This window comes from Globicephala melas, chromosome 1 (assembly GCF_963455315.2).
Source record: "Globicephala melas chromosome 1, mGloMel1.2, whole genome shotgun sequence".
NCBI lineage: Eukaryota > Metazoa > Chordata > Mammalia > Artiodactyla > Delphinidae > Globicephala > Globicephala melas.
The window spans coordinates 15,833,619-15,852,807 of record NC_083314.1 but is presented as its reverse complement, the minus strand read 5'-3'; the positions used below and the strand labels follow the sequence as shown (position 1 = coordinate 15,852,807).

Here is a 19,189-nt window from a genome sequence, read left to right as displayed (position 1 = left end):
GATAAAGACTTGTTTGAACAAATAATGTTACCATTAAGGAAGGAAATCTGTAAATTCCTATGAGCAGCAGAAATCTTAATCAAATTTTAGAACATTCTTATGAATCATATTTTGTTAAATTAGTCATAAAATTTAGCCCTTGATGTGGCATCTTTAAGCCTCATCATTTGCCTGTTTAGTCTCCCACGGTCATGGTCTACAGTATTATGTGTTCATTTTAATCTGTTTGGCTATTTGCTATATACTTTTAGGACCAACCAACCTTTCCTATCTTAAGTAAAAGCTAACATGAATATCAAGGCATGCTAATTCCAGAACTATTTTCTTCTTAAGCATTGGGTAGTAATAGTATATATTCATTAGCATAGTTCTTGACTATGTACTGTTGGTTCAGTGTTTTTGTACTTGCTGAATTTTTATTCATACAGAATCTAACTCGTAAATTGTTATTCCCTTAAATTTTTGAAGCCAATTGAACAGTTGTATTTAGCAATAGGTACCTTTTAGCACTCCACTCCTAAAATTACTTAACTTTGTAGAAGATCTAATCTTTTACAGAGATGAAGATGAGAATTTTACCATGTACGAGGTGGTAGAGTTTAATTTATTTTTCCTTAACTAGATATGTGAAAGCTGTAGTCAATTACCCTTTAGGTATATCTGGAAGATTTTTGTTTTATAATGAACTTGGTGGGTTTATTCAGTAGACACACATGTCCATCCTCTTGTTATAGTTATTTTATCGGTATCCAGAAAAGGAAATTATTCCCTAATTTTCCTATATATGCTATATTTTTCCCTTCTAGGAATAGTAGTTATTGCCAATACAGGCTTCAAAAAAGTAATGATCATTGACAAAATGGTTAGTTGTTGGTTATTGGGGGGAATTTGTTTTCTGGGCTTTCTTGGACTTCAACTTCTGCTATGCCTGCCTCTACGTTGTTGACTCCCTTTGAGGCCCTTGGTTCTTCGGTCAACTTGTCAGTTCTTTGAGGACATAGGAGCAGTAACTTAGGACTAGGGCAGCTTCCTGATTCTTCTTCCTTGAACCAAAAACATTCGAAAAAACCCTTAAACTCAGTGCAGTGTTTTCTACATTAACTCATCTTCCTCACTCTAGAGCATACATTGTTTAGGAAGCCCTTTTCTGAATTAATTAGAACTTGGTGTTAAAGGAAGCCAAGGAGAGAAATTCACTCATTTTACTGGATGTTAAATGTTGCCTGGAGGAGGACAAACAAACAAACAAACTTGACCTTTGGCCAAATATTCTTACCTGAAACTGGCATATCAATTTCTGGGTTGATCATACATTTTATAGATTGCTCAGCATAATATAATACCACCTGAAAAAACAAAATGCTTATCTATTCAAGTCATGTCCTTTTACAAAATCCAACTTTATATAAATAGTGGGACTGTAATTTTATTCTATTCATTTGGACTAGCTTAAGAAAACGATTAGTGAAGCGTTCTCTTAGACATTATACTCAGTGCAAACTATTCCCAAAAGATTTCATTTCCGTTGGGTTCCAAATGAAGAGAAATTGTTTTATAAATGTGAATATAAAACTTACAAATTAGCTAAGTGGTAATTCACTGGATTTTACTATAATTCAGTCTTTAAAACTATGGTTGCTTAATAAACATAGATTTTTGTACAGAAAAGTTAACGTATTTCCAGTTTTCGCCTCCAGTAAGAAAGGGCTTATTTAGGAAGATATCTTTAGGATAAAATGTTTCCGGGCAATGGTCTTCAGTAACTGCCAAGGCAAAGGAAATAAATGAGCTATTGATCATGTGATGGTCTCTTATGATGACTATTTCTGTGAAGCTTGTTGATGCCAGTTTTACCTGAGAGGTGTAAGTGAAGCAGCTTGACTAGCTGTACTAGTACTGGCTCATTTACAGGAGTTTTGGTTGAGATTGACTTGCAGGACTCTGGTGAGTTGAAACTAAAGGGGAAAAAGTGATTTGAACTCTGAATGTCACTTAAATGTATTTTTTCTGTGTTTTTATAGGGGTTTTTTTGAAAAGCCTTTTAAAGTAGTTTTTCGTTGATTCATGTTTGAATCACATCATGGAATAAATTAGATTCTTCTAGTTAAAATACTTTTTATTTTCTCTTAAGAAAATCAATATAAAATCAGATAAGGCTGGCACAATTTTAATAATGTTATAAAGAAATTTTGCTTTCATTTTTAGTAATAGTATTGGTTATATTTGGTTAAACTGCATTAGTCACAGCAGTATAATGAATTAATTTAAATGAAATTAATGAATAGTATCAAATTTCAGTAGATTAAATCTGATGTGCTAAGCTTTTTCTAATGTTAGGACCATTACATTTTCTCTTCTAAAGTAAAGCACTAAAGTTTAACTTCCAAAATAACCTGCAATTTTAGTTGGAGATTATATTCATGCATTGAGTTAATTAATTTCATATTACTATTTAGAACCAGTCATTCACCCATTGATAAGAAAACTATTTCTTCAAAAAGTAAATTCCTCCAGAACCAGGTGATACTGAGTCTTCCTTTAGACAAAGGATCTTTATTGTAGTACATGTTAAACTGGCTTCCAGTGAATTTTTTTAAAGGTACAGTATTGTTTTCAGAGATAATAATTCTCAGACTACGTTTCCTCCAAAGAAGTAGTGTTAAAGGAAAAAAACAAAATATTCACTGCAATAAATGGAAAACAAAAAAGGCTATTATTAACATTTAGGTATTGAAATAAGATCCATTTAGCTTATCAATGTAGTTGGAATTGTAGCCCTTGTATTGGCTTAATGCTAATTCCTATGTGATGCATATTTCTCTTCATCAAATTCAGTGTTCTGAAACCCGAGTAACCTTTTAAAGGGAAAAAAAAATTTTTAGCGGCCCTCCAGAGTTCATTTAAAATATATATATTTGAATCACCATGTTTTTGAAAAATGTTTGTGTATATAGACTTTTTGTTTATTCATTCAGAATGTCTAAGGAGATAGATCTGGAAAATACAAACCCACATTAACTGAAAGACAATGTCTTATTACTTAATTGCTTACAGTGTGCATTTTACTGAGGACTACATCACTGGTTCTTTTCGGCTCACTTTCACCACCCAGCTGCCCAGTGCCTTGTGTTGATTCAGGTCTCCCATCCCTTTTTTCTGTTCAGAAGAATACAATGCTTAACTGTGAGTCATCAGCTTCACATAGATGCGTATTAAATCTATCTCAACAATAAATAGTATCCTCTGCTGCTAAATCAATCATAAATAAAAATGCAAACCAGATACTGGACTTGTGTAGCTGTTCTTGGCTGTAGTTGGGTGAGCATTCAGGCTCGGGAACCAGATTGCCACAGTTTGAATCCTGATTCTACCACTTCCTACATGTGTCACTTTGGGCAAGCCTACCTTAACTCTCTGTTTCTGTGTATTTCTGCTACCACCTTATAGGGTTATTATGTGAAAATGAAATGAGGTAATGCATATGAAACACTTAGAAATGAGCCTGGCACATAATAAATACTCAAGTGTTGGAAGCCTTATGTGTGTTTCGTATTGTAAGTGTTAAATCCAGTTGAATCACACGTGTGTTTGTTTTCAAGTTATCATTAAAATGAAAAGATCAAGTTGAAAGTCGTTAAAGGGAACTTGTGAACACCTGAAATTATAAACTATAAAGATTGTATGTAGACCAGGGGTCAGCAAACTATGGCTGGCCATCACTTGATTTTGTAAATAAAATTTTATTAGAACATAGCCATATCCATTCATTTCCATATTTCTTATGATTAACTTGGCCTTACCATGGGAAAAGTTGAGTAGTTGTGACAGACACCTAATGGCCTGTGGAGCCTACAATATTTTCTACTTGGTCCTTTATAGAAAATTTGCCTACCCCTGCTATAGACTCTAGAAACTATACAGTCCTTTATAATCGAGAATATTTTGATCCTAGGTGCTTCTAGAACTCAGTTTAAGAAATGATTGTTCATGATCTTCATAAGAACGGTGCATATTTGAATTACCTGTAATGTTTAAAAAATAAAATCATGTGTCTGGGTGCTGTTGGGTTTGGAAAGGACCCATATAATTTACAAAGGTTCCCAAAGAACACTAATGTTTATCCCTGCTGACTAGTGGATGATTTTCTCACATAGTTCAGTTTTTTGTTTTTTGTTTCTGTAAGGCCTAAGAGACTGCTTCAGAGTAATGGTAAGAAAAATGATGGGCCATTTTAGATCAGTGGGCCTCCAGGTTGAATACGAACAGAGTTTCTGCTGCACTCGGTCGCGAGATTAGTGTGGTCTCAATATATGCCTAGCGTTTGGTTAAATTTTCTTTTCACATCTATTACAAACCTTGAACGTAGCTGCCTATCTGTCTGTCTGCCTCGCATGTCATGGCAGTGACTGGGTAGAGCATGTGGTGAGAAAAAGGTTGTATGTTTCCTTGTTTCCTTAGAAATGTGTGTGTGTGTGTGTGTGTGTGTGTGTGTGTGTGTGTGTGTGTGTGTGTGTGTGTGTGTGTGTGTGTGTGTGTGTGTGTGTGTGTGTGTGTGTGTGTGTGTGGTGGAGGGGGACTGAGAAAGTTCTCTTTACTCTGTACACCTGCTCTGAAAACTGGCTTTAGGAAAAGGACAGGAGTAGTCTAAGGTATGGTGATTTAAGCAGAAATAACTTTTCCATAATTAGACAGTAAAAATATAAAATCACTGGGTTCTTTCATTGCTGATATTATGCTTACTCTATCTTGAAGTAATTCCTGTGTTTAATAAAAGCACTTATACAAGAAAAAACTTAAAAGTGAGTCAGAATATTTGGAACTGTAATATCTTAGATAGGAAAATTAAGCAGCTTTTACACAGTTCTTTATAATAACTATTCATTCTAGTCAGATTTAGAATGAATTGTCTGCTGCAATAAACCAGGTTAATATGGTTGACTCTGACTATTTAAATTTTTTTTTCTTTCTTTAAAAAAATGTAGGCATTTCAGTCGAACCATGGAAGAACTGGTTCATGATCTTGTCTCAGCCCTGGAAGAGAGCTCGGAGCAAGCTCGAGGTGGATTTGCCGAAACTGGAGACCATTCCCGAAGTATCTCTTGCCCTCTGAAACGCCAGGCCAGGAAACGGAGAGGGAGAAAACGGAGGTCGTATAATGTTCATCACCCGTGGGAGACCGGTCACTGCTTAAGTGAAGGCTCTGATTCTAGTTTAGAAGAACCAAGCAAGGACTATAGAGAGAATCACAATAATAATAAAAAAGATCACAGTGACTCTGACGACCAAATGTTAGTGGCAAAGCGCAGGCCATCGTCGAACTTAAATAATAACGTTCGAGGGAAAAGACCTCTCTGGCATGAGTCTGATTTTGCCGTGGACAGCCTTGGGAACAGAACTCTGCGCAGGAGGAGGAAGGTCAAGCGCATGGCAGTGGACTTCCCGCAGGACAGCGCTAACAAGCGGACGGTGACCCAGCCCCTCGAAGGCTGTAGAGATCAGGACATGGACCATGACAACAGAGCTTACCAATGTCACGAGTTTACCAAGAGCAAGGTCAAGAAGAGGAAATTGAAAATAGTTAGACAAGGACCCAAAATCCAAGATGAAGGAGTAGTCTTAGAAAGTGAGGAAACGAGCCAGACCAATAAGGACAAAATGGGATACGAAGAGCAAAAAGTCTCAGATGAACTCATGAGTGAAAGGTGACTTTCCTATTCTCTAAATATAAAAATATGTCTCCACTGTTTGCCGTTGAATGTGTTTCGGATTTTAATTCTATTTTAAAATAATCATAAGTTATAATAATGGTAGTGATATTACCGTTTAACCGTGGTTATATTTACTTATAATTTATGATGTTTAGCACAAAGCAAAATTGCTTGTCTGATCTATGAACAGTCTTTTGATTGTGTTATAATGACTTAATTTTCAGCTACAAAGAGAAAAGGAAATGGATTTTCAATGGGAAAGAATGCTTTTGAATAACAGCGCATTTATAACTGTTAGAATTGCATTTATAATTATTTACTTGTTTAATTATAGAGCTCTAGCCATCGGTGCTTTTTAGTGTCACGGTTCATCAGTTTATTCTGATTCCTGAGAACCAAAGTGGATACCACTTCACCGTGAGCGGCTAGATATTTTAAGAAGTCTGTAGATTGCTAGGAATTCTGATCACTTACGAATTGTAAAACCCAATTTATAGTCTAGAAGCTCCTGATCTTGTCATTAGACAAATGGGAGAAGCAGTAATCCTTTGGCAGTTAGTCTAATCTGTGCATTCTAGAAAAGAGGTATACCACAATGATAGCTGTTATGGACTGTTTTGACACCTTCAAAAGGTAAGTGATCACTTTTCTTTTACACAGAACTAATGTTACCTGCAGGAATGAGAAAACATTGACACTGTTCATCCTTTTAAGCATGTCGTTGAAATCAAATGTACAACTATGGTCAAGAAAAAAATATTCTTTAAAAATGGTCTGGGAAAGAGTATTTGATTTTTAATTGGTAAGATTGGCATCATTTTAACCATGTGGATTGTGAGCTATGGATCTCATAAGCGTATATATATATATATTTTTTTCCCCTTGTAAATGTGGTTACAGCTATGCGTAGGACCTGGTATAAGTTTATAGAATGGACCTTTTATTAGAGGTGGTTTGCTATTTATGTAATTTTCCTAAAGAACTAAAAATTACATAAATGTTTCAGGGAGGTTTTGAGAAGTTTATGGTACCTGCTTTTCTTCCAAGAAAGTTGTCATTTTTATACCGCAATGAGACTTATTTGTATGCAGGTATTGGGCCATTGTGACTGAGGACCATCCAGCTTGACTTGAAAGTAATTATCTTGCTTAGTTGCTGGGAGGGAGGGTGTGTGGCAGCGGAGATAGATCCTCAATTCTGGATTATTCACAGATTACCTGCTTTCTGGATTGATTGTGTAAGCCCCTTCTTTTATTGATGTCTTCCTTTTATTGACAGACTGGACTAGAAATGAGATAAAACTCTCTTCATTTCTATTCATTGTAAAAATATTTGAGTATTAGGTGCCATCAGGCTACCCAGCAGTCAACAGGCTAAGTACAAATATTCAAAAAGGATGTTTTCACTCTTGAATAAATTAAATTTATTTCCTCTTATTTTAAACTTACCTATACAGCTATTCTTTGTGGTCACTTAAGAGTTAGGTGCATATTCCCTCTGTGGGAAGATTGCTAAATATTTAAAGTATCTTCCCAACAAGAATAAGCATTTTTTGAGACCACTTCCAAAGCTTTCCTACTATAAAAAGCTATATATTGCCTTGGAACTGATTTATAGGTAAGAACGGAACTACTTCACTCTGTGTGTGTGATTTAACACACATTTGAATAACTGCTGTTTACTGTTCACCACTCATGGTCCCAAGACAAATAAGACAGCCCCTGTTCTCTTCAGCCTCATAACCTGGAATAGCCAAACAAGCAAACGATGAAAAAGAAATGTGCTGAGTGGAAGGTACTGGTGAGGGAAAACTTCCTAAAGAACTGTGACTGAAAGCTTTGTTCAGATACTGAGGAGTTAAGGCGGATCATCCCAGGTAGAGGGAATAATTTATGCAGAGACATGGTTGTGAAGCAAGTGCTATGTATGTGGGAAAGTATAGGTAATGTAACTGTGTTACATAAAGTGGGAGCGGAGGCTACAGCAATAATTGTGTTTTGAAGGCCTGTGTGCAATGGTAGTTTGGATTTCATCATATAAGTAATGGGAAGTCAGTGAAGAATTTTTAGTCAATTAGATTTATGTTTTATCAAGATACCTGACCTTGACAACAGTGGCTCGTCTAGTTTTGGCTGAGCTCCAGTCCATCCTTAAGAGGGAGGTGAATTACGGCAGCAGTAGTAGAGGACAAAAAAAATATAGGAGCAGTTTTAAGAGTTGGAATAAGTGGAAGGTTGGCTGCCTATATTTTGGGGAGGATGAATGAGAAAGAGGACTCTCAGATGATGCACAGGTATCAAGAATAGAAAATATAGGAAATGAACAGATCGGGGCAGGGGATTGGGATTGGTATCCATGCATTAATTCAACAAGCATTCATGGAATATATTCTCCTCTAAATACTGTGCTATAAAAGTCATACTAAAAAAAAGTGAGAAGAGGTGTCCTTGAAGATAAGCCATAATGACCCTCAGCTCCTGAAAATGGAAAATCTTGCTTCTGTTTAAGTTCTTGTTCTGATTTATTGTACCCACTAACAACTACATGATATACTTGGAGCAACTAGCTAGATGTCAAGTAGATGAAATGTAAATAAGGAAGCATGTTGTTTAAAACATGTGTAAAAACATCTCAAAGTAGGCTAAGGATCGTTAAGGGCTAAGAGCTGATCTTAGAGAGGGAATTCTGATTTTCTTGTATCTTTAAGAAGAACAGCAGGCAGAGAAGAGAGAGGAGATAGGGATACCTCTTGGAGAAAGGACATAAACAAAAGGACCAGAGATGGGGATGGGAAGAATTTAAGTGGGAGCCCATCCATGGAAAGCTTTGATAAATAAATTTAAGCCTATAAATCTGAGGAAGTAATTTAAGAATTTTTTTTGAATTTAATTTTTTTATACAGCAGGTTCTTATTAGTTATCTATTTTATACATAAGAATTTTAATAGACTTTTTTTTTACACACAGACATATATGCACCTGTGTGTTTTATAAACTTTCTTTTAGAATAGTTCTAGATTTACAGAAAGCTTGCAAAGATAGCACAGTTTCTGTATACCCTGTTCCCATACATCCTACACCCAGCTTCTCCTATTAGTAATATCATCCGTTTACTATGGTACATTTATCAGAACTAATGGGCCAGTGTTGACACATTAACGGAAGTCAATACTTTATTAGAATTTCTTTTGTTTTTATTTACTGTCCTTTTTGTGGTCCAGGATCCCATCCAGGATACCATAATATTTTTAGTCAACCAGTTATGTTTTGAAAAGATGAAGCTGGCTATGTGTAGAATAGATTAAAGGGGGTAAATCTGAACTCAGAGAGATTGGAAGACCATTGAAAAAAATAAATAAATAAAGGCACATAGATTCACAGCCCTTTATCTGCGAATCTGAATCCTGAAAGCTGTGAAAGACTAATTAATTTGTGGCCAGACCTAACTTGACCTGTATTTAACATGGATATTCCTTCATTTAATTGAAAAAATATATTAATATGTTTGATTATGAAGTGCTACCCCAGACTCCTCTTAGGCGTTTTAGAAGGTACCTTTCTAAAGTGTAAAAATGTATGAATTTTAAATAATTTTGCCTCGAGGGTTTCAGAAAAAGAATTTAACCCAAGGTATGTATGTTAAGGCCCTTTATTAGAGTTGTGTTGATGAGGGCGGACGAGAAAGCACTACTCAGTCACAGAGAAAAAAAAAAAATCCATAGTAGTTTGGTCAGCCAAATAGCAGAAAGATTCTGAATTGTTTTTAATACTCCACTGTGTTTTAAAAACAACACTATGTATAGAAGAGCATAGCTGTTTGTAAATAAGAAAATATGTATTGATATGACGCTTTTAAAGAGTATTGTTTTCTTTCCTTAACATATGTGCAGGATAGTTTCATACATTCACTTAGTTTGAAGAAAGTTAAAGAAAAAGGCACTAATTCAGTTTCTTGGGAGAATGTGCCACTTAAATTTTTATACTTTTTGTTTATATTTATTTTTTAAAAATCAAACAAAATCTGAAATGATATTTTGTATTCAGAAAAAGTATGTGGATTTAGAATTTCATCTAGAATTTTAATGCTGAACTCCCAATTGAAATATTTTAAAACAGATTAGGATGCTTTTTTTTTTTTAAAACTAAAATTACAGAATTCTCCCTGTTGATGGAAAAGTATTATAATTTAAAAATCACCTGGGGCGATTTCCTGATTGGTTAGAATTAAGAATTACAGTAAAAAGAGAGTATATGAGAATTTTTAAGAACATCACTCAATATTGTTTAAAAACTAAACCCCTTATTATCTGACTTTGTCCTTATGGTTTTTTTAACTAACTAGACTCTCATATAAGCATCGCTTCTGATAAAACTAAGTGACAGTTTAATTCATGTCAGTTGAATATTTACTATTTATTTTCATTTATATGTTAAGTTTGACTCTGTATCATACTCTCCAACTTCTGTGGAAATAATAAGAACCTGTTATTTTTGTATACTTCCTCCTTAATAATTGGCAATATTCATTTTCTGCTCAGAGAGACCTTAGCTTTGATTTAATGGATTGTTACCATTGTAAACTTTTTTCCTCCTTGCCAAATAATAGAGTTTTTGGGAATTCTTAAGTAATGTCTCTTCTGGAATATTTGCAAATATGGTTATGAAAAGTAATTCTATCCCAGGCCCTTGTATTTATTTCATGTGCTGAAGAAAGGCTGAGCCTGCCTTTGATTGGGACTTTCCCCATTTTATTGCGCAGTGGTGTTCAGGGCTCAAGCTGAATTGCCTGGAATAAGAAAGGAGCAGTAAGCATTTGATGAAAGCAGATAATAAAGTGCATCAATTGTGTCAGCACCTCGTTGCAGTCACATCTGGCTTGCTGTCAGAGTCCCATTAGATTCCTGTGGTTTTATGTGCCAAAAATAATATGCTCTGTAGTTAATGGAACCGAGATATTTGCAGTTTGATTAAAAAAAATCATCGTATTTTCTTTCAGATCTTTGTCAGGCTTAAGTTCCATCTCTGAGCTGCCATGTCTCTTTAAAATTTGACAACTGAGAGATCAATTGTTCTTTTGATCTGTTTTTTCTTTTCTTTTCCCTTATTTTAGTGAATCCAGCAGTCTCAGCAGCACTGATGCTGGTTTGTTTACCAATGATGAGGGAAGACAAGGTACTGAGATGCCATTTTTTTATCTCTTTGTGAAAAATGCCTTCATTTTTAAGTTGTGCTTATTACTAGTTGTTTCATAAATTGATGACTGCAATCCATTTACCTTAGTGCAATCCACACACTGCTTAGTGGGCTGGGGTTTAGTTATCTCCAAAAGCTAGTCTGTGGAGCTAATAATGTTAAGGAAGGATTATCTTCCTTGAGAAAGCTTTACATACCTCAAGTCTTTTCAATTTTGTCTCTTTTAGCAAGTTCACAAGACCCTGGTTCTCATTCTCCACCTGGTTCCAAATGTATTTAATTCTGTTTAAGCATTAATAAAGGTGGATTTGCAAGTCATTTGTCATTTTTATTCAGCTGTGACATTTATTCATCCTATCCAGTTTGTAAGTAATTAGACCATTTTCCTGAATTCAATATTGTACACTGTTAAACAGTAATGTCTTTCAACTTACATCTTTCCCATCTTTGAAATTTCCTGAAGCTTTTCACACTTTAACGTGGCATTATTTTGAAACTACCTGTCCCAGTAGAAAATATGAAAACCTTACTAAGGGGGCAGGATACATACATACGAATACTTATCATAAGTGTTTTCTTCCTTTCTTGAGATCTTTAGAGGAAAGCAGTAATTTCTAAGGGAAAAAAAAACCCACAAAAAATTGTTTTAATTATAAATAGTTTAATGATGTTATGAAAAAAAGGATAAAATAATAGCTGCCCCACATTTTTTTCTTAGTCTTTTCCTCCTCTTGGCAGTACAAATTAAGTAGATTAAATTATTATTCCTTTTTGCTTACTTGTAAACCATCTGTCCCTGATAAATAGATACATAATTGTTTTGAAGACCATAGACTTCACTGAAATATGTTAGAACCTCAGGGCTAAGAGTAAGCTTGACTACCTTGATAATATACCTAAATTCTTGTTAAAACACCTATGTCTACCCAAAGTTATGTTATAAACATTGCCTTTGGTAATGAAATGAAATGAAAACACTTTTAAAAAAAATAACGTTTTGACAAGCCTATCCATCTTTGAGAAGCATTGAATGGCTTAGAATAATCTGCTAGCATTTATTGTGAGCCTATCATGTTTCATATTGCTAAGTGCTTTTTTACATTTAACTTACTTTAAGTTCTTGTTTGATTCTTAATGCAGCCCCATGAGATCTCCCCCTCTTTTTTTTTTCCAGGTGATGAAACCCAGACTAATAAAGTTGAAGTAACTTCCCCAGTGTTACAAAACAGTAGAAATCTAATTGTTCTGTCTGACTTTAGAGCCCAAGTTCTTAATCTGTAGCTATTTGATTTCTGTATTAAGAATAAAGTTGTGTATCACATCAAAAATAAAATAACCCCATTTTTCTATTATAATGTTGTCTAATTGGAATTAAGATCTAGGGTAGTCAGTTTCAGGTGACTCCCTTTCTTTTCTTATGCTTATACCTGACCTGTGAACTTCTACTATAACTCTCAATGAAAGTACTAATATATTTGTACTTTGAATTCTTGTTTTTTTAAAAAAATAATTTTTATTAAATCCTCAATTGAAATAAACAGGTGACTTTGGTTTTCCAAATGGTTTAAATTTTTAACTCCCTCATAATTCTAAATACAGCCATTTCCCATAAAATCATTTTCAATGGAAGTTTAAGGGTTTTTTTAGTTTGTGTTTAAAAACATTTGTAGTAAGAGATTTTGGAAACCAGAAATCTTCTGTAAAGGGAAAAAGTTTACAGCAGTTGTGACGACCCTCTTAGAAGCTAGTTTTTCTAAGAATCGTGAAGAAGACTAATGAATCTCAGATCATATTCAAAATGTTATTTGTCTCTTATTTTTAAAACCATCTGCTTTTCTGTTTTTGCTTTTTTTGAGGTTTTTTTTTGTTTTGTTTTTTTTGTCTCCATATACATCTCTTTATTATTCCTTTTTTAAAAAAATACAAAATACTGTTGATTCGGGGGCTTCCCTGGTGGCGCAGTGGTTGAGAGTCCACCTGCCGATGCAGGGGACGCGGGTTTGGGCCCCGGTCCAGGAAAATCCCACATGCCGCGGAGCGGCTGGGCCCGTGGGCCACGGCCGCTGAGCCTGCGCATCTGGAGCCTGTGCTCCACAATGGGAGAGGCCACAACAATGAGAAGCCCACGTACTGCAAAAAAAAAAAAAAAAAAAAATACTGTTGCTTCACACCAAGGGCACATTTCAAACTGAATTTTAAATTGATTGTTACTTCATGGTTACACTCAAGGATGGTCCTAGAAGTCAGACTTACTATGAATAGGATTCTGTTTTAAAAATACCTTGCTTGTAGAGGTTCAGTGTAGTTTCTCTGTAAACTCTGTAGTGTTGTCACTTTTCATTTAAAATCAACTTTTTCACAACTATTTCTTAATGAACTTAATCAGATTAATTTCATTTAGTCACATCTGTTCATGATTGTTTCCCCTTTTGCACTCCATAGAAATCATGAAATTAAGCTAATTATATACCATTATCAGCTGCAAAGAACGAGTTCTATAATTTTATACCATTTAATTCCTGGCAGGAGATTTATTTTTCCTTAATATGGAAAGGGTAGTAACTTAACTGGATTTCCCTACTGTTTTTGCCAAAGGATTAACCAGTATATTATTGGTTTTCACATTTTTAAATTGGTTCTGAAACATAACATTTTATGTTATTGTTGATGAAAGTTCTTATTATAGTATTAAAAAAAATTTCTTAAGTGAACCCATGGTGTAGAATAAAAAGTTTTCTTTATAGATTATATAGATGATTGCCAGATAAAATACAGGATCCCCAATTAAATTTGAATTTTAGACAAATAATTATTTTTTAGTACAAGTAGGACCCATTTCGTATTTGGACGTATACTAAAAATTTTGTACAAATACTATATATTTATATTAAAAATGAATCATCTAAAATTCAGATTTAATTACCATCTTGTATTTTTTAAATCTGAATCTGACAACTCGGTTTATTTGGATGATAAAACTGAATCTCTGGGGGATTTCTTGTATTTGCACAGGTGATGATGAGCAGAGCGACTGGTTTTATGAAAAGGAATCAGGGGGAGCTTGTGGCATCACTGGAGTCATTCCCTGGTGGGAAAAGGAAGATCCTACTGATCTGGACAAAAATTTACCAGATCCTGTCTTTGAAAGTATCCTAACTGGTTCTTTCCCCCTTATGTCACATCCGGGAAGAAGAGGTCAGTAGCACTGCCTGACTGGTGGATACAGGGGACATATAGTCAGTCTAGGAATAGTCGTTGAAAGAGGAGGCGCTAAATGGAAATGAAAGACTCTAGACGCAAAATGCTATGAGGAAACATGGTGACCAGCAATTCAGCTCCCACTGAATTCTCATGCTTTCAATTTATTAGGAAGGTTGACTTGCTTTCTTGCTAGGCCCATGGTAAAAACGTTGAAATGATAGAAAGATAAATTGGGAGGAAAGAAAAACCCTGGATAATCCTCTAATGCTTAAACAATTGGTTGTCATGTGCTGGCTGCATTAAAACCCTACTAGGCATTGGTTCGGATCTTTTAAGTGTGAATTTTGCCTCTTCCCCACTACTGTTCAATACATTTCCCCCTCCAACTGACTTTGAATTCTGAATTGATAGGATCTTATTCCATGCTCCAATGATCATAGACCCTCCTTCAACTGAGGACTTTGATTTTCCAGGTTTCCAAGCCAGACTCAGTCGCCTTCATGGAATGCCTTCCAAGAATATTAAAAAATCGGGAGGGACCCCAACTTCAATGGTAGGCATGCTTTCTTATTTACTTCTCATGTTTGGAAATGTATCCATTTCTATGGAATAAAAAGCCACATCCTCATCCTTTATTCATATTCTAATGTTATACTTAAAAATAATCCATTTTTTTGTAGGCTACAAACTGGACCAGTGAGATTCCCCTATAAACCAAATCTTCTAATGCTAATAAATTAGTTACGTTTTGAACATCTGGGGAATGACATTCGAGGGAACCTGGCTCCTGTCCTCTTCCCCTGGAGGAATATCACTGAAGTGAGAGCCTCTTTGATGAAAAGATGGGGCTGTTTTTGCTGGAGGACTGGTATTCTTCCTTTAGTCAGAAGTGAACCTGATGGGGGAGGCTTTTAGGGATCTAGGTTGGCCCAGGGTGGATAGAAACTACTGTAAATTTTATATATTTTTCTCTTTTATGATTTTTTTTTAACATTGAAACCATTTATGTATCACTTGCTTTGCCAAAATGCTAACAAAAGCTAGAGAATTAAAAACTTCCAGATCTCACATCAGTATTCCTTAATGTTTATATTGTGACTGGATAAGAACTCATTTTTACATATCTGACTGTTGTAAATTTAAAAACATGATGCATTGACATTTATGGTTCATTTTTAGAGAAATCTTATATAGCCAACATTATTTAAAATATTTGCATTTTACTCAGGGTATTTTAACAAGGGCTAAGATGAGTAATAGGTAAGGTTGATAATCTGCTAGAGTTTGTATTTTGTTCAAGTTTGCTTTCTACTTGGATAATCTGCTCTGTATTGCAAACCCATTGTATTTTATAGTACAGTTTTTATTGTACTTGGAAAAATCTTAGTTTTAAACTAGTCACGGTGATAACTAGTCTGTGCTAGTGGAATCATTTACTCTTACCTTTTAAATTATCTTCTCTGTCTGATACCTGAAACCGTCAAAATGATCATTCTTGCTTAGAGCGTATTAAACTCATGTGAAAGCTGGTATTTCAACAAATACTGTATGACTGAATCATATTGTCATGTTTAAAAGTGAGAGCTGCTTACACATCCTTAGAATGGCAAATGTGTGTGTCACTGTGAGTGTCAAAAATACTTGCATGAGCTCATTTTCACCAAGCAGAAGGGAAAATGTAACATTTCTATTGATGATATAATTTAGATACTACACTACATTCAGCCCAGTTCTTCAAAATGGTTATATTAAAATGATTAATATTTTATTAAGTTCTTATAATCGATGAAAATTGTGATTTAATACATGTATTTTTATATTATTGTATGGATTAATTGTTAATTCAGCATTTAATGGCTAATTTAAATATGATGATTGGAAAAGAAACTTAAAGTTGACATTTTCTTTACCTAAAGTTACAATCTGAAAGATTCCAGCAAATGTATTAAGTAGGAATGTGTGACATCTTTTAGATTGCTTGTCTAAACTGGAGAGATTAAAAGTGATAAAGTGCAACTTTGAGTCTCTTTACCTTTGCATATTTAAAGTGATATTTTAGAGGGACAGTAATATGGTATTCGGTCATTGTAAGTAAGCTTTTTTGTGCTATGTCCTTTGGAGTGAAACTTCATGATTTTTTTTCTGAATTTACATAAATGTTTTTATTTTCTTTTGTATAACGACTGTCTTTTAGATCTGAATAAGTCACTTTAAAACCTTGGCCTATGAACTTTGCCTTACCAATCGTGAAGCTAGATGAATGCTGTCTAGCTCTTGGTTCAGTTTTACCTATTTTCATTTTTGGTTCACTGCTTGCTTGAGCATAGCTGGGATTTGTAGCCCATTTTCTAGGCTTATTGCAATCTCACTGTGGTATTTTATAGAAGCTATTACAACTGATAGGCTAGCTTCATGGTATTGATGATACATGGCTTAACCATAGTAAACGCTGCCTTCCCTCTCTCAATTGTAAAAAGGTGATTAAGTTTCACTTGATGGAGATACAGTATATATGGTGTTTATCATGGAACTAGTGCATTAGGCCACAAACTGTTTTCCTGGTCCATGTTTTTTGTATTCAAAATTTTGCTGAAGACAATGGGCTCCTTCAGGTTTTCTTTCTTTCAATTCTGAATTGTCCTTGTTTGGAGTTTTAAGTACTGTAATCTTTTTTTTTTTTTTTTCCAATAAAATATCTGACTTGGGCAAGAAAGGTAAGAGTTCCAATTTGTGCTGATATTTTTAAGTTCCTATGCTAAGTTTTTTGTTGTTGTTGTTGCTTGTACTGTCCCTATTACATGTAACCATCTAGTCTTAAAAATCGTAATCTCATGAAACAGTCATCTTTAAACAGTATCTCTGACATCCGGTAGTAAGAAATGAAACTTAATTCCTTAGACTTTCACATTGGAAAGCCAGATTGCTTTTAAGAGAGATGAGTTTCCTGAGCAAAGTCAGACACATGTAGCTGCAACCCATTAAATGGAATGACAGCATAGGGTTTCCTTTTCTTAAACAGATGGGTGATGACTACAAAAAATAATGATGTTCTTTGAAGGAAATGACAGAAGGAGAATCTTTTACTGAAATATTAATGTAAACATTTTTGGAGAAAAACTTTCAATCAGAGTTTTCATTATTCACCATAGTAATGTTCTATAAAGTTGCTGGCAACACGGAATTAGAGAATGCTGACCCATTGCTCCTGAGAGAAACGCAGGGTTATGTTCTTGTGAGCCTTTGGTCGTGACACTTTCATCATTCGATCAATGCATAGCCTTGTTTTATGTATGTTTTCGTTTAAAAACACCTTATTTAACATATATTGTGGATCCATTCACATTGAACTCATGACCAACAGCGTTATAGCTTGTGCCTGAACAAAGCTTATCTAATACATGTGTTTTCTCCGTAAGGCACAGCACAGCATTCTTTGTGCTTTAGCAGCAGCAAACAGCACTGCAACCTTATGCCCGGGGACCATTTAACACAGCGAATCACCAAAGAAAGCGCGAAAAGGTGGAAAACATGGCACTAAATAACCACAAAAAGGACACTTGTTTACGGTATTAAGAGCTGAAAACAAGAAAGCAGTGTTGCCTTGTTTGACTTCAGTAGGGCATGCACATGTGCCTCAGGTGACTCAAATTTTTCATTGCTTTTCTCACGTCTGTGAATGACCGTGAAAGCACTATGAGTATTGATTTGGGGGTTACAAATAAATTTTAGTGGATATGCAAATTTGCATATGTAGGACCTACAAGTTGGAGTGAGGATCGACTCCAGTTAGTTTTGTAGAAGAGCAAAGTGGTATTGTAGAAAATTTACAGATCTTGAAGTCAGACGTTGGTGAATCCCCACTCTGATTCTTCTTTTTACTTGTAATTACAATTTGAACCTCATTTTCTCTTTCTGGTAAATAGGGACAGTGATTACTTTGCGGAAGTGTTGTCAGGATTAAATGAGATTGTGTTTCCATAATGGGTCCAGCACCATCTTTGTCACAGAGTGTATATTAAATAAATGATAGTCACACATATTATTAGATATATTAAACACAGAAGCTCATGTTGCAAAGAACAGTTGTATCATGGGTCAAAGTGTAGAATTTTAGACTTTAAAACTTATCTGTTCATATTTTATATATAATATCCCTTCATGTTTAATATTTAAAGTGCTTTTGATTGCAGCCTTTTGTGTTTCTTTTGTACCTCATTCATATTTGAGCCGGCCCTTGTGTTTAATATTTTGTCTGTGAAGAATAATTTTGAATGAATTTTAAATTGACAGACACTGCATTGAATCTCAAAACTTAACTGCAAACTAAAAAACCTGTTCTAAATTTCTCCTCTGCACCCCACCTACCCCAACCGCTGCAATTATTAAGCTGTTTATTTGTAGAAAGACCGGCACTGTTTAGGAGGTTTTGGTCCAGAGTTATCTGATTCTTAAAAGTAATTTTGTCCATGTACATGAAGGGAGAATCCAGATAAATTCCTGAGAATTTAATGTTAAGAGGAATTAACTATTGCTGTCCTTCTGTTAGAATAAGGCACTAGGTTATTGGAGCCCAACTAATCAGCCTCTTATATTCACCTCTTTTAGGAGAATTAAGGAAATAATAATTACGGGGCCATTATCCAGGAGATTCACCCTGAATCTCTTGTATTTCCAGAATTTGTGCATCAGGTACAATTCAGAATGATAATCTTCAGAATAATGAACCGTCCCAGAATCAGTTTTGGGATACTGTACTGGCAAAGTGAATCCGATTAACCTGACTTAAGCATAGCATTTAAGTTAGCTGAGATGTGCTACCCCTAAGCGTCCTAATTAATCAGTGTGTTCTGTGGATGAGAGATCTTGATCTTCTTTTCTTGAAATGGATGGTCTTTCCACAGTGTTACATTTATCTAAATTAGCATTCAAATTGAGTAGTCTGTTGAAAGATCAGGAAATAAATGGCTCCATTTAAAATATAGTACCTGAAATCCAACATAAATATTACATAAAGAATTGTACGTAAGGGTTATAGGGTTCTGTCTTGAGATTTTATAATTGTTTCAGTCCAGTTTTTTTGTATGGTTG

The 19,189-nt window shown here is 34.8% G+C and overlaps 1 protein-coding gene across 2 annotated transcripts in view; it reads left to right on the top strand.

The window, feature by feature from the left end:
- GPATCH2 (G-patch domain containing 2) overlaps positions 1 to 19,189 on the top strand; it is a 172,774-nt gene that overhangs the window by 4,802 nt on the left and 148,783 nt on the right. The window contains exons 2-6 of one of the 2 annotated variants that reach the window (XM_030868318.3): positions 4,983 to 5,702; positions 10,818 to 10,879; positions 13,913 to 14,095; positions 14,575 to 14,654; positions 14,782 to 16,801. In XM_030868318.3, coding sequence (XP_030724178.1) covers positions 4,983 to 5,702; positions 10,818 to 10,879; positions 13,913 to 14,095; positions 14,575 to 14,654; positions 14,782 to 14,814 — 1,078 coding nt within the window. In that variant the 3' untranslated portion in view covers positions 14,815 to 16,801. Of the gene's footprint in view, positions 1 to 4,982; positions 5,703 to 10,817; positions 10,880 to 13,912; positions 14,096 to 14,574; positions 14,655 to 14,781; positions 16,802 to 19,189 lie in introns of those variants that run through there. The other variant, XM_030868312.2, reaches the window with a different exon arrangement.